The sequence below is a fragment of the Oryzias latipes genome, chromosome 1, assembly GCF_053564925.1.
Source record: "Oryzias latipes strain Hd-rR chromosome 1, Olatipes_Hd-rR_3.1".
Classification (NCBI taxonomy): domain Eukaryota; kingdom Metazoa; phylum Chordata; class Actinopteri; order Beloniformes; family Adrianichthyidae; genus Oryzias; species Oryzias latipes.
Window position 1 is genome coordinate 27,723,301 of NC_136237.1, and position 26,484 is coordinate 27,749,784.

Genomic DNA, 26,484 nt, shown 5'->3' on the forward strand with positions numbered 1-26,484 from the left:
GACCATGTATTTTTAAAAATTTTCAGAAAACAGCTTTAGTTGCTGCTAAATCACGGTACCGTCGTTCTTATCAAAATGTCTTTAATAGAATCAAAGAAACAAAGAAAAAAGTCTTTTACGATATTTCATATTCACAACTACTTAGTGTTTAATCAGGGCTTGTTTGGATGAAGAGCTGATCTCTTGGAGATGGAAAAAGTTGTTAGATCAGTTAATGAGGGCAATTTCCCACGGCACACTGGTTGAAAAACACTGTAATAGACTATGAGAGACAAAAAATGACGCAGCTTTTTCATTTACATTAAAACCTGATTAGCGTTCAGCATCTGTAGCATTAATTTCTACTTTTTTAATTGAATGACTGGATATAAGCTATTATTTACCTACCTGAACTTGCCAATTTTGGAATGGGTGGCCTCCGACGGCGGAGAGCACAGAGAAGAACCCGACCTGGTAAGCCTGACGAATCAATTTGGCTTTCTTTCAAGCGCGGGTGTGCCGTTTTTTAAAAGATTTTGGAATAAACTAAACCATCTCCAACCTACCAATCACAACAAAAGCCATCAGATATTTATATATAAAATTTTTATTTATATTACAATGAGAGAATGCACAATACCTTCAAGTGTTTGCTTACAGGTAGCCAGCACCAGGTAGTTGCGTGCATGCACTCTGACACACAAAACAAACAAACAAAAGAACTTCGATAACTTTTCTCTGTTGTTGAAAATAACATTTTCACAGGTCTCTGACAGAACATCAGACATCAGCAACATCTAAGTCAGTTCACCCTTTGGTGATTCTTCTCAGCTGACTGGAGAGCGTCAGCCCACAACACGGAGACAAACGGGACATGAGTGCAGAAAAATAGTAAGCTGTTCTAAAGGTAGTTAAAGCTATTCAGGAATATGAGCTCAAAGCATGGAATAAAAAGAAAAAAAAACAAAGTGACTATCTGTTTGGCAGGAATAATATTAGCTGGAAGCCGTCGTGTGGGTTAAATGAGCACCGTCCATCAGAAGGCTCTTTTTGGAACTAATTCAACAGTCCATAGAAATGGTACAATCTTGTGGTTTCCTTTACGAAAATAACTTTTTGTTGTTGTTTTTTTCAAGGCACATCATTAAAAGAATTTCCATACACACATTCCCGCTGACATTCAAGCCAAATGTTAACACCTTGAACTCATCCCGAGTGTGTGCGTTTGTGTGCTATGTACATTTTTCAATGACGGCACTGAAAAACACGTAATCTCATATCCGGCTTTGTTCATTTTCATGGAAGGTTCTGTGCAAGAGAATCCTCTCATCACGTTCACACTGGACTGCGCTGTTCGCTTTGTTGTTGTTGTTTTTACCAAGCTGAAAAAAAAAATTGTTTTCTCTTTTATTTGCTACAAAGAGTCAGTTTTTTTTTTTCCCTTAACGCGAATGTAAACTTTAATTTAAAAAAAGAAAAAAGTTTTTTTTCGGGGGGTTTTGGCCTCCTGCAGTGTTTTGGAGAGAGTGCAGATAGGAGGTCAAATCATCCAAATAAAAGTGTTGGTCACCAAAATAAAAGAAAATGCACCACAGAGTGAAAAGCAAAACCACCGGTTTGTCCTCAAAAACAAACGCATAAACAACCCCGTCCCTGTCCCTCCCCCCTCAGAAAGCACAAGATGGTAATATTGCTGTGTGTCAAGAGGTCCCCTGATCAATGGATAACACTAAATATATATTAGAAGGAGCACTAGGAGCTCGGAGGATAACACCTTAAGCTGCCATTGATTGGATTATTCACTTATCGCTCCTCTCCCAGTGGCTCCCACTGAACAAACACAGCCATCAAACATTTGTAATAAGAAGATAGAAACAAAAAAAACCCCAGGGGATTACGACCCCGTTGGTGACCGTCCGGAGCAACTGGAAGCTGCCATTGGGAAGAGAGGAGGGGGGGTTTACCAGTGTGTTCGCACGCACATTTTCCACGACGGAGGTGGTACTGGCATCATGAGGGAGTGGGTTGGCGGCGGTGGTGGTTTCAGCAAAAACCCCAACAGAGCAATGAGGGGGGGGGGGGGGGGGGGTAATTTTGTCCTTACTGTGCTGAAAATTGCATCCTACCCTGTTGTTCCTCGTGGCGGCGGTTTGCGTAGTTGAAATCACCGCCACAAGCAAACAGAAGGAAGACTAGGGAGGAACTGGAGAGAGTGGGACCTGAGGAGGAGGAGGAGAGATGTAAAAGACTCGCCAAGGCACAGAATGACAGCAGAAATGTCACCCAAGGGAGAAGGAGGGAGGGGCGGGTCAGTGTATTAGCTTTGTCCCCAGGTTCCCTTCAAAAAGCCCGGCTTCTGCCCGTCTCTCTGATAAATATATTTATAGAAATGTATCGAAGGTAGAGATGAGGAGGGGGATAAATACATTTGCTCCATTTTTATTTTTTTTTACATTTTTTTGTATTTTCATCATATGAGAACATTTAGGAAAATATAATACAAAATTTAATACAAGAAATATAAACTACACTAGTTAATAGGATCACTTTTAGTGACAAGTAGCTTCTTTTTGTTTGCAGGTTTTTCTTTTTTCTGTACTTTTATATTTTTTTGGTCAGACCTGCCGACTTGGACCGGCCCACTTTTGTTTTGTTTTGTTTTGTTTCTTTTGTTTTTAACTTTAAAGTGCCAAGCTCTAGAGACTGCAAGAGATGGAGGCTACTGATTATTGAATGACCAAAGAACAGAAGCGCCTTGTCTGTCAGGATTGTGCAAAAGGTACAGTCGGGGGGGGGTACTTTAGAAACACGGACCCCAAAGAACGTAGATGGAGGGTGACAGAAAGGAGAAGACTTTTTTTGTTTTTTCCCAGCATTCCTAGCTTTGACTTGTTAACCGGAACGCTGAAGGGAGATGCATCTGTGCACCAAACGCAACAGGAAAACCATCAGAGCTGCGCACGGACAGTGCCATTAGTGAATGAAATGGGGGGGGGGGGGGGGTCTATTTGAAAGTGCCAGCACGCCAACTACTGGCTGAAAAAAAAAGGGGGGGGGGGGGCTTATGTCCGACTTGCACCTTATGCTCCACTAGGAACTAGTCAACACCCACAGGAAGCCTCTTGTACTTATTGCTACATCAATCAGCTACTGAGAAGGTGATTTTATAGTTGGGAAACATTTTTCTCTCTGCTTGTGTGACATAGTAGTCCATCCACACCATAGGGTGCTACAGTGTAGTGGTCAGTAGTGTGGAGTAGTGGTTAGGCAGCCCAACCAGGCGGAGCCATAAGGGTTTGAACAACATCTGTACAACTATTTACATTATTTGATCAGCTCTGATCCTTTTCAAGCGTCTTCATGGTCAAATGACATCATGGAGGGAAAAAAATCATTTCTGTCAACTTGTACTGCATGCTTAACGTTAAATGAAGAAAAATAGTAAAGCATGTGTTTTTAATGAATTTTAGAAACTGATACGTCTTTCTCTTATTTTTTCTGAATTTTGGTTAAAAAAAACGTTTTTAGCATCTAGCATCGGTCCGATTTTAGACTTCTGAGGAAAAGCTTTAAGGCGTATTCCTCTGTAACAATAGCTGAAGGCCTGCGTTTGACCTCCTCTTCGCGTGCCGCTTAACAAGTCAAAGCTGTCCACCTCACCACAGAACGATCAGATGGAAAAACCACCAACTCTTTGCACTTTCTGAGCCTGCAGCAACAGAGGAAAGGGGTTGGAGGGGGGGTGGCAGGTAAACAGTTGGGAGTGTGGGGGGTATGCTTCCTGCTGAGTCGTGTCCAGGAAAGGAGGAACAAAAGTTCAGAGCGTACCGCCGTCGTGAACTACTCTGATGAAGGGCGAGCTGCAAATCAATTAGGAGAAGGAGGGGGGGCGGAGGCCTGGCGCCGTGTCTAACAGTGGTGTGGCTGCAGTCTGTGGGAATGTGTCGCCGTGTAGCTGGTGTCGCTGGAGCTGCTCTGGAGGCTGTAGTGGTCCTCCTCTTCCTCCTCCTCCTCCAACTCCTCGCCGTCACTGATGCTGTCCACGCTGTCGGCCTCCACCGGGGTGAACTCCATGCCCTCGATGTCCACCTCTGCACGAAAACAGAAAGCATATTAGAGACAAAAAAAAATAAAGCCCCTCACTTAGACCTCAGTCTCATCCACCAGTATGGGGGGGTTGACATGTACAGTTTGCGTGGAAAAATCTAAAATTGCACAGGGACAGTTTGGCTCTACAGGCCACGGGCGAGCTAACTGACTGCCCTGTACATTATCGCCCATTTTTGCCTGTCCACACCCCACATCCACCCATAAAGGCAGTCCACGTTCTTATCGCCCTTAGCAACATGCGACCACTTCCAATGAAGTCTATGTGAAAAGGTTCATAGGTGTTTACACATAGCTATGCAAGTTTTTAGGACTTTTTTGGACCATTTGCAACCATTGAATGCACATTGAAAGTTAAACCAGGTCAAAGTTTGACCAATCAGGGCCTCTGATTTGGTAGTGATGCATTGATTGAACAGCTTTTAATTCACAAAATGCCCAACCGTTTGAAAATTGATCATGGAGGAGAAATGAATAATTGTGGTTTTTGCCTGGCTTGAAATCTATGATGCTAAGTCTTTGTGTGAAAGAAAACACCTGGAGCAAGATTGGCACCGCTTTGACATTTCACACCAAACCTCCTCCTCCAACTGTGGGTGGCGGACATGTGCTGGTAAACAGTAGAAAAAGAAGAAGAAGCCCCTCCCTGTTCGTCAAGTGTGAACACCATGGGCTATATGCGCATTCAAGAACCCGTGTCTAGCATGTTCTTGAACTCGTCAAATGCCCGGTGTCTCAAAGCTTCACGCATTAAGTACATCACAAACAAAAAAATGCAAGGAAGCATGTTGCACCTCAGGATTAAACCTAACCCTTTGATACGGAGTGAACGGACAGATCTTTGTGCTCCCACAGACAATCCACTGTGATAAACAACTGCATGTGTGTTTTCCTCATGCAGGATTAGGACGCATACTTCTGCAGCCTATAGCTTTCCAGGGACGTGTGACCCGACAAGCAGACTAACAATCGCAGGGATGAGGAATGGTCTCGGAATCGCACGGCAAAGGGCCCGCATGCCGCAACATCTCCCTATAGCAGCTAAAAAAAGGGACAACAGACCTCTTTATCTGTAATCTAAGGGGTTAACCTTTAACCCGACTCTTTACCCTTCAAACAATCCTGAGCTAATCGGGAGTTTATCAGAGACCAGCCTTAAAACCCCCCCTAAGTGAGGCTTTAAGTGCCACCTCCACTTCAGAGGACACAGAGAAGCTCACATCCTTCTCATCTGTGTGCACTCAGGATTTTTTAGTATCCAGATTTGGGAGAAATTAGGGACTGAAAGGGGCCCAAAAATTCCCATCTGAACCAGCATACCTTGTTCTGAATCAGTAGAAATGGTGGAGCCCATGCTGTCGGTGCGGATGCGCTCTACCGATCCCGACAGAGAAAGCTGCTCCAGGCGGCGTTTGAGGTAGCGGTGCTCTCTCTGGAGCTGCTCCTTCACATTTAAAGCTTTCTTGTCTTGCTCTTCCAGCTTCTGCAGACAGAAAAAAGGAAAGATTGGCATCAGGCTTGACTAAATGTTTCTTAAGATTAAGATTTTTTCCTTTTTTGAATTTTCAGGATGCAAAAAGAAAAAAAAGATAAAGATAAAATTCCTGTCTTTTCTTTTTTTCCATGTACCCAATTGTTGCAGTTTTCTATAATGTTGCATAGGCGAGACTGAGATAGAAATCACATCAGTGCTGTTCCTGATGTTCTGGAGAACAAAAGCCCCTCAAACATGCCTCTATTTCATGCCTGACAGAGTTCCAGAAGAAGAAAATGTACCAACAGATACTCAGATAGAGACAGACGTCAGCTGGAATTTCTCTGTAACCTCTAAATGTTTACCCATAAAAAGCTAGAAGAACAAACCCAAACTTTTCTGGGGTTTAGTCTGCTCTCGTTTGCATCTGAAGTTTTTTTTTTTTTCCGGTGGTGAATCAAAGGCGCTCCTGGCGCGAAACCCTTCTGTGACACCAGAACAGTGAAGAGAATTGGCGCGCGTCCTCTCAAGCAGAGAGAAGAACATACACAGTAAACAGGAAACGAAAGGGTTAAAAAAAAAAAAACCTCTGCCAACATCTTTGCCTTCCACCAACCACACTGTTGCTGCCTGTAAACAGCCTGATCACGAAGCCACGACATCAACTGCTCTTTGCATCTCAACAGCTGCATCCACACACACTCCTTCCTGGATTTCCTTTTATCATCCATCCTGCTCAGCTACTTTCTTTTTTGTGTGTGTTTTTTTTATTGCTCCTGTCTTCATTTCTGTCACCTGAATGGACCTTAAAGGGGAAAGGTGGCTCACAAACCCAACATCATGTTGTCTTCTTATCTACAGATCAGCTGACAGAATTCTGGTCCCCTTTGTTTGCTCGTTGGTTATAAAGGTTATTTTTCTTCCTTTCGGTCTTTTTTTTTTTCTTTCAGGGTATTCCTAGAGGAGAAGAAACTAAGTTCAAACCCACAAGGTTGTAGATGATAACAAATACAGTTTTCCTCTTTTATGTTCCAAACACACTTGTCCCCTGTTTGGTCTGCCGTCATGTGAGCACATTCCCTCGGTTCTTTGTTTACCTTGATGTGCATCTTGGCCCTTTTGAGCAAACTCAGAGTGGTGTGTCTCGTGCTGTCTGGCCCCAAAGGCACCAGTTTCTTCAGCTGCTCCAAGTAGAGCCGCAGTTTGGCACGTCTGCAAGCACACAAAGACAGAATGAGTCAACGCTCCCATCTGCATCTCCACAGCTTCAAAACACATAAAAGCCAGCTTGGGTTTCGCTTTTTAAATTTGACACGTCTCCAGAAGGTCGAGTGGGGTCAGGAGTTTCAGGGATTGTTTAAATCAACTTTAGCTGACAATCAATGCAAGTGAACACCAAGAGCTGCAGCTACGATAAATGATCAGAAGAGCTGTGAGACGCATGCAGCCGGGTTTCATAACTGTGCTGTCATGTCACTGCAGTGTCTCCCACACATCGAGAGTTGTGATGGCGGGAGACGCCTCCCCTGTTTGCCTACTTGCATTAAATACCTCACACAGGGCATAAAAAGAGTCAGAATTGTATCAACAACATGATTTTCTTGTGAAAATCTTGAGTGTGTGTGGACAGGCCCCGCCCCTTTTAGATATATTATACATCTACACCTGACAGTAATGAATATAAACTTCCAGCAACTTGTTACTTTATAATTTATGATGCTTTATTACCCCCCCCCCCTTGTAATCATCATTCACCCCCCTCCCCCCAACATCAGTCTCTCTTCTTCCCTCCTCTTCTTTTATGTCCGGTCCAACAATAAACGGTTACAAATATATACAATATACATAAAGTTTAGCCTAAATCACAAAAGGGGTTTATTCAAATATACTCCTCGTGTGTCAGAAGATTCATAACCCCATGTTGTAACAGTAAAATCTGTACAACACAAGAGGCCTTCAACTCTCATCTGTTTGCTCAGCTGTTGGACAGGACAAGTAAAAAAATAAAATAAAAATAAAGAGTCCCCCTCTGAGTTGTGGGTGGGGCTTTTGGCGATGGGAAACCTCCATTCCTCTGCCTGTTGCTGAGAGCTCTCTGTTTAGGCGCATGGATCTAGTCTACTGGTGGATGCATCAGAGTGGAGCGGAAGCTTGTGGCCCGCCCATCTTTTTCCAGCAGTATTTTTTCGTCTGCTCCTAATTCACAATGATTTATATAAAGAAATACTCAGAAATACAAATTTAAGCTTAATTTTCTTTATACATGTCCTTTTTTCATCAGAAAAATGCCACAGAAACATGTTTAAAAACACCAAAACACTATTTACATCAGTCTGTCTTTATTGAGTTTCCATCTGTTTGGTGAAATAAGCTGCTAATTTATGATGCAAGTTTATTTTTTTATCATTTTTCTCATGAATTTTCCTCCCATCTATGCCTTCTTATCAAAACAGTTAGGTCTGAATCCGCTACGGCTTAACAAAATGTGCTTCACGCCGACTAATGGCTTCATATCTCTGTACAGATCAATAATCTTTCCCAATGGGAACCACTATAAGCTTCTCATCTGCTCTAGTGACCCCTGCAGACTCAAATCCAAGACACAGACTGTGAGTGACCCAAGAAAAATCCCCGCCAAAGCCCTGCAGGCCAGCAACCCCGGATCCTCGAGTAAACTAAGTTTGTTTAAGTGACAGCGAGGCTTAAACGGAGCTAATCTTCCAGCCCGTCCACTTTCTACAGACGCTTTCCAAGACCTTATTCCCGACTGTTCTAAACCAACCCCCCCCTTCTTCCTGTGTGTCCCGGTATCACATGTATTCATAAAGACTTTACAGTCCTCCCGTTTAGTCGGGCTGAACCCGTGAAGCGCTTCCTTGTTCTTTCAGCTAACTCTGGCTGAACGGCAAACAAGCTCCGACAATGTGAGATCTCCTCTGGCCATCAGCTCCAACCACAATAAACCTAATCAGGAAGATAGATCTCCTCTGCAGGGAACACAGAGGAGCACAGCTACCCTCTGCTCCCTTTTGGAATAAAAAAACAACAACATTTTCCAAGAAGGACATCACCTGCATTCTGCTTAAGGAAAACACCGTACGCCCCCCTCAAGTAGATCGGACTAAAAAGTTTTCTAAAAGATCAGTTGTGTTTTTTTAATCCAAACTACACCTTTAAATTGCAGTCACTGAATTATTTAAAAGTTTTTTTCATGTAAGAAAGAAGATTTATCGTAAAAAAAAAAGGCTTAAAACAACTTCTGGGCTCTACAGGTGCATAGAGGCCTTCCAGCACAGAGGCCGTGTGAAAGTGCTCTTTTTCTTTTATTTCCTGCTCTCTCGGGGGGGGACGACCCCGACTGAACCCCTTCAACCCTCTGCTCCACCCTGCCAACACTAACACACCCTGCTCCCACTGGAAAACAAGTGTCTTCTGAGGACAGGGCGGGGGCCGCCCCCCAACCTGCCTCAAGTCCAGCCACATGAAGCACTTGGTCTGCGGCCAGGGGAAGCAGGCAGGAAGAAGCGGAGGGGTCTGCAGCACGGGGGGGGGGGGGGGGGAGGGGTGTTGTTTTGGGAAAGGGAATGCGGTCTGAGCTCGCCTGTGACTTCTTTCCCTTGCGCTGGAAAAAAAAAGGGGGGTATTTGAATGCAGTGTGCTCAGCTACACCAAGCAGCACATCATCCAAAGGGTAACTTGAGCCAACCATCTTGCACCCCCCACCCCAAACCCCATTCCTCTCTAGTAATAAAAAGCAAAACAAGGCGTCTCCCCCCCACCACCACCCAAAAAAAATACTCTGCTTGACTACCCTCTTTTAAAGAGCTCAGTGTTTTAGACCCTTCTTACGTCCTCCGCCCTCCTCCCCAACGTTCACTCACCACCTTTTTCACCTGACACTCCGAAAAAACAAGAAAGAGCTCCGGTGAATGTTCACCACTTTCAAAGCAAAGCGCCAACATTTATTTAGCTTCTAGCAAAACATAAAGAAATGTCTCCCCGGAGAGAAGCAAAAGGAGCGACGCCTAAAACGGTCAAACATACAGTTTATCCTGCCATCAAATAACATCTGCTGACCAGTGCATGCTGGGAAAGATGGAAACTATTTATGGAGGAAAATAACTAAAAATAGGTGTTTACAGTTAAAATGCTAACATAAATAATGTGCAAAGTCACAGAATGACGGAAAAGAGTCAGTTAGGCATGACTGATGTGTTTGTGAGAAGCTAATGTGATGTAATGTTACAGCCTTTAATACAGTAAATAGAAAACCTCACAGTCACAAAACATTGAAGTCCCACCCTGATCATCTTTGGATTTATTTAAAAACCATTCCCAGTGCTATTTTAATTATTATTATGCCAATTTTAGCTCAAATCTAAAAACCTGTGTCGTTTTCTAAGACATAGTTTCTGCAGAGCGGCAGAAGTTCATCAGAAATTCATCTGAGATGTGGCTGGGACCGGGCTGAGTAAAAAGCCTCTGCTGATTTCCCATCATCCCTTTGTGTGCACTCTCACCCGCTAGCTTACCGACCCTCACAACACCAACCTAGCATCACAAGTGCAACAAAAATGCTGAGCGATATTGGAGCTAATCCAGTTTTAGAGTCAGACACCAGCTTGGATGAGGAAAACGAGTCGATGCATCAGAATGAAGCCGAGAAAGGAGCTTGAGTCCCGCCCAGCGTGTTTTTAATGTCACAAATACCATCTTTTTCCAACTGCTCTTGATTCACGACGATTAAAAATAAAGAATTCCTTAGAAATTCTATTTTATGTCTGATTTTCTTTCTATATGTCCGGCATCATCAGAAAAATGTTAAAAACTCAATTTTCCCTGAAGTGGGCTAAACCCTCAGTGAAGTGTTGTTTTTCTTGTGTTCTTGATGCATATCAATGAGACCTAAATAAACTCTGGAGCTTGTCTGTGACAGCTCCCTCACAACAACATGTGCTTCCCCTTCCACAACACAAACACACACACTCGAGCACGCCGACGAGTTGGAGCTGTGTGGGAGCGGGCGGGGGCGTTTGGACCCTCCCTCACTCACGTTTGTTATCCTTAAGCCAGGCTCTCCTCACGCAATGTTTATCAGAGCGAACGTGGCACCAGATGAACGCGAACGTTGTGTCCCTGAGAGGGCAGGACGGCGTGCGCTCCCTGCACCACGTGTCTCTGAATCACACATTTTCCTTCTAGCCAATTTGTCGGGGAAATAGGAAGAGTTTTGGGGGCGAGGAAGACTTGTTGTTGTTGTTGTTGTTGTGGGGGCGTAGGATCCTCGATTGAGGCCTAAAAATGCAGATCTGCACTTCACTGCTCCCACGTCCTGAGCTGTATGGGATTATTTGTGACAGACCTCCGGCCTTTCCTCCCTTTTTGTCCCCCTTCTCATCATCAGATCAGCACCAAAAGACTAAAAACGACTTCTTGTCAAAAAGTTTTACACAGCTTAAAGTAGAACATCCAAAGCCATCATTCCTGCTGATGTCTGCTCCATTACTGCTGAGTGCAGCAACTATTCCTGAGAAGGGCACATTCAGGAATATTCTGAAACGGGTTTGGTACTCCGTGTACACGTTCAAGTTTTCACGGGAACTGCCCTTGTGGGCACGCAGTGTCCCTGGACAGATCACAAAGAGCTGCAGTGACTGAGGAGCCAACAGACAACAGGTCTGCCCTCCGTGCTCGTGTTGCAGTGCTTTCCCACTACAGTGAGTGGCGGCTCGCCGGACTGAGGGCGGGTCGACAGGAGCGCAGCCGAAGAGTTCTGGGTCGTCCTGCCTGAGCAGCCTCTGCACTTTCTCTGCTGGGTTTAAAGGAAGAGGAAACGACGGGTTTGTTGTTTCCAGTCTGCATGCAGGACAACCCTGGTCTGACTCGACGAGCAGCCGAAGAAAAAAACAACAACAGGTCATCCTCAAGGATTTGAATTCTGACGAAACATCTTAAGGGTTACATTTCTAAGCTGAAATCTATTTCTCAAAGTGGGTGTTTACAGCGTGCACGTTCCACATGAGGGGGAAAGGGGAGGCCTCCTTGCGTGAGTACGACCACGGCTGTGGGGCCTTGGAATTTTTTTTTTTTTTTGGGGGGGGGGGGGGGGGGGGGGGGGGGGCTGCAAAGTGGCTCTACATCTGGCTGGCAGGTTCCTTCGACAGGAGGGGAGGTTTGAGGTGCGGGGCAGGACAAGCATGACAGTCCCACCATCTGTCAGCGGCCCTTCATTAGTCGTCTCCGCAGGACTCCTCTGTCCACGTTCGAGGGCAGGAATACGAACCTGTTGTCCGCCGCGCTGCCCACGCCCTGCGGGACGACACGCACACACACAGGCGCTTTTTAATCGCGCCGATATGAAATGTCAGTCGTCTGGGACAGGCTGTGTTTGTTTTCTGTCATCGAGGACGCCCCACCCACTGTGTGCTGTGACAACTACAAGGCGAGGCAGACGGATACAATCCCCCCCCCCCGTTCACAGACTTATTTTCCTGACTGCAGGAACACGCAGCCCGTCGGCTCTCACATGACTCTGCCTTCGCACGCAGACAGAAAACAGAAACCTGAACGCAGAGCGGCCGCCCCGCGCACAAACCCCTAAAGAAACTCCAACAGCGATCCACGCTTAGGTGGCGATTAAACAGGAAATGGAAGAACTTTCCTGCTCATGCGCTGTAGTAGCGTAACCACACGACAAATGAGGGTTTCCACTGGGCGTGCTCAGGAATGCAGAGTAATTGGATTCGTTTGATTGTTTTCGTGTACTCACCCCCCGCCCCCCCCCCCCCTCCATGTGAGCATGGATCATTACAGAGTCCTCTCCTCACGCGACCTGCTGATTGCGGCGTTCGCACAAAAACACATGAGGTGACTGTGCGAGCAAACAGAGAGCTGCGGCCAGAAGAACGGCTCCTTTGTGCATCACTAGATGTTTTTCTTTAACACCACCTTAAATGACAGGCCTGCACTTTTACTGCCTTCTGCTCCGTCCCCCACCCCAAAAAAAGAACACATCTGCAAATGCTGGACTGACTAGTGGAGGCAAGTTCTGCAAGTTCAAATACCACATCGTCCCCCCCCCTCAACACGGAGAAGCTGGGGTTTTATAATGATCCTTCACAATGATTTGCTAAACGCGTGAGATGTTTTTAGGCTTCTTGAGCCGTTCACTCCGGAAGATCTCCTGACTGAAAGTCTAGGAAAGAACCAACGAGGAAACTCTGACAAATCCAGAGAGAACTAACTGACCTGAAAGCACACTGGAAAGCGGTTTTTGTTTTACAACTTTTTACAGATCTTTTACAGTTTTTGCAGATTGCAGAGCACGGACAACATTTCTAAGACGCTCACTGTAATAAAATGATCCTACAGAAATAAAACACAGTGGGATGCAGGAGCTTTAACCCTTTAAAGACCCACTCTGATGAAATTTGTGTTTTGAACGTGTTTTTGTGGCGTTTTTCTCATGATGGAAGACATATATAAAGAATATTAAGCTCAAAATTGCATTTCTGAGTATTTATTTATTCAAATCGTTGTAAATTAGGAGCAGATGAGAAAAAAGCCATTTGAAAAAGATCGTATTTGTGATGTAGAAAATACGCTAGGCAGGGCCACGAGCTCCATTCTGGTGCATTCAATTATAGACGACTAGATCCGTGTCCGTCTTTTGTTCGACCAAGCTGATGTCTGACTCAAAACTGTAGAGCTGGATAGCTGCGATGTTCTTCGCCATTTTTGTTGCAGCGGTAATGTGTAACATATAGTAAGCTTTAACACATGTTTGCGTACCTGTTTACTCTTCAATGATTCCACCTTAACTTACGCAGACGATATCAGTTCAAGGTGGACTCTTTGTTCTTGAAACACACCCGTAGTTTGACTCATGTTCCCAGAAAGGTTTGTAATATGGCCTTTAACGCCACTGCAGAATGCAGATGGTCCTTTCTAAAGGCCAACCTGACGTCAATCATGCAGGGCTGAAAAACAACTGGACGTCTCTAACGAATCTTTAACAGGTCAAACATGTATGTAGAAGTATGCGGCTGGCAAAACAATTTACTAAATATAGTTTGTTCAGAAAGTACCTACCCTTATGCAAGTTATCTCAAAGAGCTACACGAAGAATGCAAGAACGCGTTCAGCTTGCCAAAGTTACATAAATCGTCAATTGCGATCAGATCTTTGGTTTTATTCCAAAATGTTTCTACCAAAATTTGAACTTTGTGTGTTTAAACTATAAAATGTTAAAGTATGTCTGAGACTCTCTCATACAGCCTTAAATGTCTATAGATTTTGTAAAAAAAGCTTGTAAACAGAGAGCTCTCAGAGAAGTGCGGGCGGGGTTGCTCTGAGCCAACAGTCCCGCCCACAACTGAGAGGCAAATTTCAAATGCAGAAACTGTGTCCGACTAAAAATATCCACAAAAATGTTTTATTTTTATTTTACAGCATAACTATAATTAAAAGACCACTTTTAAAATATGATCAGAGTGGGTTTTAAATGTTTCAGCAGGACAATTTACAAATTGCAACCAAATCCGCAAGAGGAAAGAAAGGATTACAACCTTTTCTAGATTAAATAGAACAGTTTCAAACAGAATATATAGACCAAATGACACAAAACAATTACATTTTTTTTTAACTCTGTAGCAAAAAACACTCATTGTGGCTGCAGTCAGTTCAACATGTGATTTTAATCCTGAATTCAATAGGATTTCTTTGTGCTACATACATGAATGTTAGTAATATGTTGTATATGATACGAAATCGGAGACTTCAAAACAATGATAAATGTATAAACTGTAAACTGAAAATGCTAATTTCAAGTTTGTGGATCGCTAAAATAATTTGCAGTTATTTGCATCTAACAATAACTAATTCAACTATTTAATCCTTCACTTTTGTGTAGATAGAGCCACTGGTTTGTTAAAAACTGTTATTTGTGACCAAACAATAGAGGTTTTTGACTTATTGATCAATATCTAATGTTTTTTTTCTTTTGTGGCTGTTGGAAATTAGCAAAAAAAAGAAAAAAAAATCTGGCTGGTGAACTCACTCATTTGCACGGCAACAATTTCCACAAATGTTTGACTGTGTTTGGGTCAACTAAAAAAAATTGAAAAGAAGAAAATAAAGGTAACTGACACAACCAAAGGTGGAAGCGGCGGCTGAGATCCCCAGCAAAGCTGAAGTGGGCTCGGTCTGTGTCTGCCAGGCATGGACTGAACTCCCCGTTGAATTTTACTGTTTCTACATTCCAACACTGGAGCGTTTGCCCCGCTGACCTGAATTTCAGGCAGCCTGACACGCTGACACACTGTAGCCGCCCCCCCCCCCCCCCCCCCCCGCCCCCCCTCTCCATTGCTTCTCATTCTTGTCTTCAGTTGTGCTTAAGAATGTCTTCATCTGCACCTCCTCCTCCTCCTCCTCCTCTGCCTTGGGTATACATGTGAACTTGTCGTCCCTGCACTCCTCCTCTTTGGCTTTTAAACTGCTTTTTTCCCTCTCCACAGTTTCCCTAAACCCATCCACACATTTTATTTATCCAACATGACAATCGTGAAATACATGAGGAAGCTGATCCACGTTCAAAAATCAATGAAAGACGAGGGGTTTACCCACAGAGGAAGCTCACAGGTCAGAAAGCCAGCCTGCGATTACAAAATTCTGGTTACAAGGAAGAGTTGATAAGGGAGATTAAATACAAAATTTGAATAAACAGAACAAAATAAAGGGAAAAAAGGGCTATTATCCACATTGAGAAGGAGAATTTGCACCAACCTGGTTACCTTTTAGAGGAAAAAACATTCAGCACAGCTAAACCTTTGTTTGCTAGGACGTAGACAAGACGCCCCTAATCTACCCGTCTCTGCATGACGGAACGACCTACCCTCATTGAAGCTGTCCGTGACACACTGAACATCCTGACAACAACCTGACTTATGGAAGAACTCACTGTCCTCCCGTTGTCTAATGATCCCATCAGGACGTTACCACAGATCACTGACATCAGAGGACGCTGTGCATTCACTGGTCGTGAAAAAGGTAAACTACACAACAGAACGAGTGTAGCCAGCTTTGACCTGAGTGACCTCTGAGATTCTGAGTTTGTACGTTTTAGGTACATTTGGTTTTATTACGCTGCAGCTCCATATGAAAGAAGCTTTTTGTCTTTAAATGTCGCTAATGGGCCGAACAGATCCCACTACCTGAAGAAAACTTCACAAATGCGACCCCCTCTTGCATAAGTACTGCTGATTATGTTGGCTGGATATGTGCAACAGACGAGCGTCACCGTTTAAGTAAATGCACGTAAGCATGCGGCGGTTGGGCAAAAACGAACTTGGAGGAAGTGACGAAATGTTCCAAACTTTTTTAAACGATCCTGCACAGGGGCAAACGTGACCTTTAACCCTTTTAAAAATATAAGGTGACTTCTACGTCCAAACTACCAAAAGAAATATGGCTTAACAGGAGCTAAAAAAAAAAGGTTTTGCAAGTCATATTCTGCCACAAATTATACAATAAAACGGACTAATGGTCCAGATGTGGAGAAACCGGCGTGCAGGGGTTTTATTCTGCAGCACAGCGTGATGAATGTCTGAGGCCAGCTTTCCTCTGCTATTTTTTCTCAGGGTTCTGCTGACTCAGACACTTTTTGTGGGCCAAAAGGAGAGCCAGGGAGAGGGGAAGGAGAAGAAAGAAAAAGAAAAACAGAATAACCCAGAAAAAAACAGATGTTGTCTCTAGAGAGAGTAAGAGGTAAAGCAACAAGGCGATAGACGGGCCTCCCCTCCATCGAAACACTTGCATAACTTAAACAGCTTGGCAGGCCGCTGCTGAGCGTCCCTCCAGGGAAAAAGAGCCCCTCAGAAGACAAATAAGTCATTCATCAAAGCTGAGAGAAGATGACACAAGGGGAGTAAATTTAATTAGCAAGAAGAATAGACCATGACAAATGGTCTGCTTGTTCCAACATCCATAAAGTATGAGAAACTTTAGAAGATCAGCAGTTCTTATAGCACTTTGTCTGCAGAAGGGTTGCGAGTCATTGCAGTGTGTTTTTCACTAACGTTAATATTATTGATACTGATAAAAATAGGTCATTAAATGTGGATTATGGGGGGAAAAATTGGAAGCAAATCCTTTTTTTGGATCAAAGTACCAGCACAGACGTAGCACATGTTAACAAGTGGATTCTGATTTCCTGTAAACAAGTGGAAGCGAGTGGAGAAGACGAAAGCGTTGGGGCTTTTTTTTCCTCTCTGCTCCGCTCAAGAAAAAAGGAAATTCTGCGGCGGCGCGACTCGTCGCGAGGCTGATCGAGAGCGGCTCGAGTCAGAAAAAGGAAGGAAGAAATGCCAGCGGAGACCAACCGCACGGCCGCAAATGGTTTCACAAATGTCATCGGTGCTGATGCTTTGCTGCATTCTGCCTGCACCCGTGCAACTGCAGACACAGCTGTCACAGCTGCCCTCATGCTGCTGCAGATAAGAAGAAAGTGTCTTGGCAAATGACCCTGTGAGAGCCCCCACACCCACCAAAACAGATGACTAATTCTGATAATGGGGGCACAAATATAGCAGGGAGCGGCGCGACAGCAGTGAGGAACACCTCACTTGCACAGGATCAAAGAGCATTCAGCAAACAAAAGATCATTTTAAATATTTGATCATTTCTTTTGACAACTGTTCTAGTACCTGTGATTGGTTGATTCATCAGTTAGTTGCAGGAACTCCTATTAGAGCAATTTTAAGCTAAAATAAGGATAAGTTATGGGAAGTTTTGTTGATTAAATACTTTGGAAGTGCTGTAAAGTTGTAAAAATGGAAACAAATAAATACCAATCACACAAAATGTTAGGAAAATTGGTTTCAGTTTGACCAAAGAACCCAAGCCAGATCGAGGGAGTCGAGCTCTGCGTGACTTTGATGAGATAATGAAACTATATTTCCACAAAAACTACCTGTGAAGCTGAGTGTGAGCAAAAAAAAACAACAAAAAAGTTCATTGGTATTGGAACTGAAATTGTAGCTCTTGTGGCATGCTCACGCTGTTCTACTACTGATTTCAAGCCTTCCAGCATTTAAACCAGACATTCATCAGTCAACTCGTCTGCCATGTGAACAAACTACAGCACAAGGGATGGCTCTGTGGCGCAAAGAAAAACAAGACATGTGACCACACAAAGACAGTGAGTCAGGACCAAAACAGCAGCACCTCCCTGGACTGATGTCTGAAGGCGTGAAGGAGGCAGAGATTTCAGCGGCAACAGTCGGATTGCTGGAGATTAAACAGGGCTGAGGCTTTAAACAGACATTAAACTGGTCACGCATTTGGTAAACTGGTAGAACAGGCCCACCAGAAAGCTTTTGGTTTTGGGCATGACTAAGCTGTTTGGGGACTTTTCTGCATCCGTGTCGTTCCAGATATTTACAGAATGTTTACGACAAATACACTGCAGATGCCAGAAAGTTCGGTGAGTTCAAAAGTTTGATCAATGGTCAACATTTGAGAACACAATTACACCTGACTGACCCCCGTTTGACCAACTAGAGTTAGTCTAAATCATTTTATTTTTAATTTAGAACCAGTTTTCTCTCATTACCACGTGTTGGCGTACCTGTTTACTCTTCAATGATTCCACCTTAACCTACGCAGACGATATCAGTTCAAGGTGGACTCTTTGTTCTTGAAACACACCCGTAGTTTGACTCATGTTCCCAGAAAGGTTTGTAATATGGCCTTTAACGCCACTGCAGAATGCAGATGGTCCTTTCTAAAGGCCAACCTGACGTCAATCATGCAGGGCTGAAAAACAACTGGACGTCTCTAACGAATCTTTAACAGGTCAAACATGTATGCAGAAGTATGCGGCTGGCAAAACAATTTACTAAATATAGTTTGTTCAGAAAGTACCTACCCTTACGCAAGTAATCTCAAAGAGCTACACAAAGAATGCAAGAACGCCGAACCAAAACTCTTGTGATTTGTTTTCTTCTAATAGTCTACATAAGGTCAAATTTTTACAACTGCACTATAAAAAATGGTCTGTAGATGTGACCAGTCACACGATCGAAACAAGCAAAATGACCTCACAGTTTGGCAGGTTTTATGTGTGATTGTAAGTTTTGCTTTTTTACAGCACATTATGTTTTGATTGGTTGTAGACCATTGTCAATCGATATCCTCCGTGTTGTGTCTCCTGTACAGAAGCCGTTTAGCTTGCCAAATTTACATAAATCTTCAATCTTTGGTTCATTCCAAAATACTGGTCTTTTCTACAAAAATGTGAACTTTGTGTGTTTTAGCTAAAGATGAACGAGGGATCCCTGTAATCCTACAAACTGAGCATGCATCTGAGTGGCCGTGTGGTTCAGAATGTTCCTGTTTTCAACAGGTATGCTATGAACCATATAATTTAGGGCCAACAGGTTCAGACAGTGGTTGACTCACCTTGAAGGAGTCACAACACTTCTCAGTCAGTTTATAATCTGTCATCAGAAACTACGCTTCTCAAGTTTTTCCATTTAAATATTCAGCAGGAATGTGGGCTAAGTCATGACTTTTTTTTTACAGTTCCAGGTGTAGTTCATCTCTACGGTAAGATGAGAATGCCCGCTCTTACAGAAATGGTTACTGATGAAATAGGAAGTGAGCTAAGAAAATTTGGAAGGTTTTCCTGGCATTTGTCAGGTTGACTGCACGTCATTTCGTTGGTAATCGACCACACCCATCACTGAATGGGAGTTAACTGCTATGGCTCAACATATGTAAGTGTAATCATCCCTGGCCTACATCTATGCCTCTCAAGTCAAAGAGGGGGGGGGGGATAAGTTCCGACTTGTTTCTCTGGGCGCCACACGCTCTTACTCACTCCCGAGACATGTGACGAGCCAACTCCGGGCCCTCAACGTGAGTGACAGCGTGTCACACGAGCAGACTAAACATGCCTATTTCAGCTCTCTACTCACATGCTGATAGCCGCATCAGCTGTTTCCGAAAACACCAATTAAAGGAAGTTTCTCACAAGCGCTGCCTAAATGCTTTTTTTTTTTTCCTTCTTTGCAAGGCAGCTCTGACTAAACACACACACAAACACACAGAGGGGTTTTCTGTCCCGTGAGGAAACCATCTGAATCTGTGAAGTCGTCTCCCTGCTGATGAAAGCCTAACGTCTATTTTACATCTATGAGAAAACGCAATAAAAAAAATTCCCATTTATGTGAGCTGGGATGAGGTGCTTAACGGCATAGGATAAGTAATGTGTCATTGTAGCTAGGATTACTCCATGACAGGGAATTGGTTGCAAAAATGGCAACAGATGTAATAAATGTGAAGCTCTTGGACATCGTCTCCGTATCTAATTTCTGACACAATTAAGTACCGTTGGAATCAAGATGACCTTCAATCTCTGACGTGCCTTTAAAATGAAAACCCTAATTAGCCGTGACTGTTTCGGCTAGTGAGTCGGAGCTCAAAGACGCACATCAACTGAACACAAGGTAGGGGCCGTTTAAATATGGACTCACCTGTGTTTCTCCAGCTCATTGTGTGACGATCTGAAACAAGGAAAGAGGAGTGTCAGTAAAGCAATTGCATTTATTAAAAAGTTATACTTACATTTATTTAAACAAAAGGTGGGAGATGCAAACAATCAAACATTTTGATGTAACAAAGAAAATAATAAAAGAACAAAAAAGTGGAAAATGCTGTGTCTCCCCTTTGTCTTTTGTGTGTCTTTTAGACCTTCAAATGAAGGTAGACTCATTGAAAACATTTCTGAGAGTTATTGGCTGTGATGAAGATAAAAGATAAAAGGTTGGAGTTGATCCACAGGTACTAGAGACTTGTCTGTATATGGTTCAAAATCACAAGCATCTTGGGGCCAAAGCATCAAAGACGTTTCCAGGAGCAGCTTAAAAGTCAGCGAGCTAACAATGGAGCTCAGGGTGATTGGAAGCAATTAGGGCCTCCTCTCAAATTGTCTAACGCTAATGCCCAATGATCCACATCAGGACAACAGCTTGCAACTATGATAGCAATAACAAGTCAAACCCAGTGCTCTTTGAAGACTAGAGTTCAATTTTGGTGAAGGTAATGTGGACAATTACCATTTTTCTGCACTATAAGGGGCACAGACAATAAATGTTCTTTTTTATAACTTATGTTATATATAAGGCGAATTGAGCAGACAAAAAGAGTCAGAGGTAGGTCCATCAGTTGGTCAGACTTTATTAACTGCATTCCCATTAACTCCATAACCTGTTTGTAACACGCTACACGTTAGCCACATTAGAAACGTTCGCCGCGTTAGCATATTCACCACATCTGTAACTCCCAACCCTTTTTTGAGACGTAAAAAAACAGATACCGTTACAAAAATGTTACTGTAAACGTTCACTCCAAACCTTTTTCGTAACATGTAAAAAAAAAGACATAAAGTCGGATACTGCGACATGTTAGCCCCCTTAGCGTATTCACCATACTTGTAACTTCCAACCTTTTTGGCGACATGTAAAAAACAGATACTGCAACGAAAACGTTACTGTGACTATGTTAACTCTCATGCTTCTTAGTTACATGTAAACAAAAAAACACAGCCAGACACTGCTACACGTAAAAAAATTAAATAAAAATACACACAGTAGGAAACTGCTACATGTTAGCCATGTTGGCGTATTCAAAATTCTAGTAACTTCCAACCCTTTTGGCGACATGTAAAAAACAGATACTGCTATGAAAACGTTACTGTGACTGTGTTAACTCCCAACCTTCTTAGTAACACGTAAAAAAAACACAGTCAGACACTGCTACACATACAAAAAAAAAAACACATTACGACACTGCTACACGTTAGCCGTGTTAGCGTATTCACAATACTTGTAACTCCCAACCTTTTTTGTATATGAAAAAGACAGACTAATGCAACTAAAACAAACATTACAAGAACTGTCACCTCCCAACTTTGTTAGTTACACGTAAAAAAAAAACCAAACATAGTCGAATACCGCTACCGTTAACCATGTTAGCATATTCACAACATCTGTAACACGTAACCTTTTCTGATTGATTATACATTTGCATTTTTTAACAGTCTAGCAATTAAGAGCATAAGAAAGCCTGTGGGGTAAAAAGCTCTCTTCCCTATCTGCCCCACAATCGGGCAAACAGCATGCGCCCTCTGCGGCCATTGCTGCATGCTCACCGAACAGCAGCCTGGACAGCGAACAAAAACAAACTCAGACGTCTGGAGGCTGAGACGCTGCAGAATTCCTCTGCATGTGGGCTATTCCGGGGAGAGCCCCTATTATGACACGCAGCTGGGAGGGCCCTGCAGTCCGTATAAGAAACAGCCTCTCCCTTCATGACACCCGTCATGGTTACCGCAGCAGCTACAAACAAAAACAGCAACAACAAAGAGCCAGACGGACAACAGGCCTTTTCAGACTTTTTCCCTGTTTGGGAGCTCCTTGTGCTCGCCAAGCAGTGGTTCCCACAGCTGTGTTGAGGAGGGAGCGGGCCCAGGGCCTCCACACCACTGCACTGTCCGCCCTATCAGAGGAGTCACAGTTGAGTCTGTGATAACAGAGAGTCTGCACAAATATCCTCCTAAGAAGAATCTCTGGGTGTCTCATTGGTGCCTTTCTACAAAAGCAGACAAAGAGTCGGACATGAAGGAAGTTATGCTCCTCAAACAAGCGCAAATTGGGGAAACATTAAAGTCAAAGCATAGAGTACGAACAGGAAACGACTATGAGGGAGGGACACCCGGCAAACCTGTAAGGACAGCAAATCGGCACGCTGCTTTACATGTTATGTAAAAGATGAGTGTCCCATATGCAAAATTACTTTAATGTCCAATTTTTTTTCTTTTTTTTTGCGATGCGCAGCATCAAAAGCCTGTCCTTGAAGTCGGGGTCAAAACCGCAGGAGGGGGTTTCTCTTTTCATCAGTGCTATTTATACTCTAATATCACTTTCTTCTGTGACAGAATTGAAGCGAGGCATCGCTGGCCAATCAAATTTCAGGCCTTTTTTAGAAGCATTTCTGATTTCACAACAGCCTATGAGTAACTCAGGAAACCCCATCAGGATTTCTTATTTCTCTATGCACAGAACATGCTTATTACATTGTAACAAAGCATTTTGCTCCTGAAGAGACAGATTCACCAAGCAAGCGTTGAGCCTCAAAAGTAAAAAAAAAAAGACGCTAAACATTTTGGCAAAGCCTATAAATGGCCGTTGGCTGGCGTATTTGCCAATCCAAAGAACTTGAAGGAGAAAGCGGGCCTAAAGCCCAGTGGGTTTGTTTGTTACAGAGTGTATGCATGTGTCAAGCACAAACAAACTCATACCTTTCACATCCACACGCACAAACCCAGCATGTTTCTGTGTCAGAAAAGAAATCAAAGGAACGCGGAGGGATCCGCGCCCTAAAAATATCACCTTTGATTTCACAAAACTACACATTTAAAAGTGCCTGTGGTGACATAGCACTCGCTCCTGCTGATCTTTCCTAACGGTGGTTGTAATGAATTTTTTTGTTCTTGCCCAATGGCGACATTTTGGTGTTTCTAACAACACTTTTGTCATATCGTGCAAGTCATGTCAAGCTGCCTGTTTACTGTAAATGGCATAGATAATGAACAGAAGGGTCCACTGATGCACACAAGGAGGGCATTTTCTTTCTGTTTTGGATTTCATTGGTGCACATTATGTGCAATTAGCATTTGAAATTGTCTGATTATCAAGTAAACAACTGCTGTGCCTTATATTTTAAGAGTAGTTGAATTCTGTGGAGGAGGTTCGTCGAAATAAAAGCTTTTCTATTGTAAAATTCTCACACCTAACAATAGAAAAAAACATCCTTTTAGCTGAAAAGGCTGCATTATTGAGACGTTGTTATTAATCTGCAGCTACACCTGTTTCTGCTCGTCTGTTTTTTCCTTTTTTCTCTTATTTCAAAGTTAAATATTAACCTGCTGGTGTTTAAATGACCTTTAACCAGCTGTGCAGCTGTGCTCAAAGCAAAACGAGGCCGAAGTGAAACTGAAACTTACAGTATTGTAATACTACTCCAGAGGATTTCTTGCAGCAGCAATAATGGGAGGTGTCGAGTGTTTTTTTTTTTGTTTGTTTGTTTTTCCTGCAGGAGCAATGGTTCAGTGCAAAAAAACACAAGTTTAATACCAAGTGTTAATGCATCTAAACAGGGCTGCGGTTTCTGAGCCCAGGACCCGGCGTTATGTGACTTTACATCAAACACATCAAACTAAACACAGACACCACATGAAGAGGAGAAAAAAAAGGCATTTTGAAGCTTTTGGTGGAAGCAGCAGATCAGAGGGTCTGCATAAACAAAAGGTTAAACCCATGTGAAGTGTTGTGTTTTTAGATTGGTGGGGGTGGTAAAAGGTGAGAGTGAAAGAGACAGAGCAGAGGCTGCAGAGTTGACAGTGTACGCGTGGCACTGTTTATTGGACAGACCAAAACACCAGAGCCAGGCCCAGCTCCGTGAGAAAAAAAAAAAAACACCGTGAAGGCTGAACGCTGGCGGCCGGAAACCCACCGTGCGACTGGGAGGGTTTCCATCAACACAAACCGGGAGTTTAAAAAATAAAAGCCCGGAATTTTTTTAAAAAAAACCAAAATAAAATACTTACCTATTGTTTTGAGTTTTTCTGGACATTGTAGAGGTTTTCGTTTTCTTTCGAGAAAAGTCGTTGGTGTATGGTAAAACAGAGGCATAACCGTGCTCTGCCTCTGTTGGCACACAAAGCAAACATAAATGCTATAGCTTGCTGCAGGAGCAGCAAAACGAAATTAACGAGGCATTAAAGACAAGGCATAAAGACAAATGCATCAGCTTGGTGTCACTTTAAGGGATAAAAAAAGGGTGATCGATCGTTATTGGATTACAATACACTGGAGGGTAAACTATATAGTCGGTTAGATCTATGTTAGGCAGGCTAAATATTGATACACAACCATTTAAAGACATTTTGTACAATATTTGTTTACTAATTCGACACGCAGTCGAAATAAGTTTGAGCAATTTGTAGAAAAAAAATTAGGTCGTAAACGTGTGACAAATAACAGTTGGAAGCTGCTGTGAGGATACAGCTTGGACCCATCGCCCGATAGTGTCCCACTGAGCCTGAAGTGACATCATACCTGCACTATGGCAGGGCACGTCAAAACGTAACAACACACACAAACTTAAGCTAGCTGTTACTGGCATCCTCCACTCACAAATAATCGCAAATGTTTAAATACCTCTGTCTCTTCTTTCCAAGTACTCTGCAGCCTCCAGTAGAATTAAAAGAGAATTAAGTTCCATCTTCTTGTTGTCTTTATATAAAAAATAGAAATAGCCTATTTACACTAATGTACAGTTCATAAAATGGTGTAATGACCGTGTAAAAACTCTTTTAGAGCGGTGTGAGCGCCCTGCTATGATCACTTCTGAGTCGAGATGACTCCAAACTACAGTAACAACAGCACCTAACTCAGGGAAGTGAGTGATCGTACCTCCGTCCAATGAAAAAAGTATTCCGTCGTCTCTTGGGCGTGTCTAGACCAATGAATCGGTCGACACCTCCTAGGTGCGATCTGATTGGCTACACGCTGCGAAAGTCACAAGAGGCATGCCCTAGCAACAGCCGAAGCAGCCCACCTTTTCCGCAGCTGATTGGCTGCATGCTCAGAAGAGAGCGATTTGATTGGTTAGAAGGAAATTAATGTGTAGTTGCTGAACTTGGGTGTTGTTTTGGAGGCCAAGCTGGAACCTCCCCGTGTACGCCTTTCCTTTGAAATTATAAAGTAAACTAGATGTTTTCAGTCAAGATATTTCATATACCGTACGTCATCTGTCGTTAGCGTGAGTTTTTTTGGGAAGAGAATTGGTCATTCTTCCTCTTTTTTTAACTTCTTCTAATTTCCTGTCCAAGTCATGGTGAAAGTTCTGTGCAGGCCTGCACGTTTGCAAAGTTATCACAATTAATATATAAGAGCATATGGCGTAACATGGTTTCCTATTATGATGAAAAAAACACACAAAAGTGTAGGAGAAATGAAACACACAATCTTTGAAATGTTTGTCTTGAAGATGTTCATCGTAGAAATAACCACAGTTACAGGTTTTAATTTGCAGATTGTGGTACAGACATGACTCATAAAATATTATGTCCAAAAGCATTTCGCTTTCTAAATAAATCATAGGGTATGCAATTTGTTAGTGAAATATTATGCTATCAAAAAGTTTGTAAGCACATATAAAGGAATTAGAAGTAAAAATTCATTTTTAAAATATTACATGTTTTACGACTGTGAACCAAAATTCTTGTAAAGTAAATTAGATTGTGTTGTTTGTTTTAGTTGTCTAACATTGGATAGTAAAAAAAATTACATATAGTATATTCTCTAAAAAGTAAGTGCGTTGAGTTATTTAAGTTATTTGAGTTATTTGATTGCTTTTTGTTCCGCTGTATACACATTTGGCATATTATGAGTAATATGTTTGCTCATTATAATCTACTTTTATAGAGAATTTATGTTAAATGCATGCTGGGAGTGTTATTATTTTGCCTAACAATCATCAAATGCTAACATTTAAGTGTGGGGAGACCTTGATGTTATAATCTGATCAGAAATTTGTTTTTTTGTTTGTTTTTTCAATTTTGAAGCTGAAAAGAAACAGGAGATCATATATTTTAGATGAATCTTTAAATGCAAATCTGTAAAATATTGTGTGTTATGGCCTCATTATCCTGTACAAATGTGAAAATGAGGGTTTTGTCTATGGATTTAGTGTCTTAATATTTTTTCCCTTATGTAACCGAAGCTCACTGAAGAAAGAAAAAGAAAGGGAGAGAAAGAAAACCTTCCTTTTTGCTAACTAAGCTGGGTTTCATATCTATT

General features: G+C 42.7%; 1 protein-coding gene across 1 annotated transcript; it reads right to left on the reverse strand.

The window, feature by feature from the left end:
* Positions 1–568: 568 nt before the first annotated feature.
* On the reverse strand, positions 569–25,087 carry LOC101170006 (max dimerization protein 4). The gene is made up of 6 exons (XM_011476007.4): positions 24,841–25,087; positions 24,228–24,327; positions 20,095–20,124; positions 6,658–6,772; positions 5,407–5,569; positions 569–4,070 (listed from the first exon to the last, which is right to left on the reverse strand). The coding sequence occupies exons 1-6, from the start codon at positions 24,902–24,904 to the stop codon at positions 3,889–3,891; spliced, it is 654 nt and encodes a 217-aa protein (XP_011474309.1). The 5' UTR covers positions 24,905–25,087; the 3' UTR covers positions 569–3,888.
* Between the last annotated feature and the right edge of the window lie 1,397 nt (positions 25,088–26,484).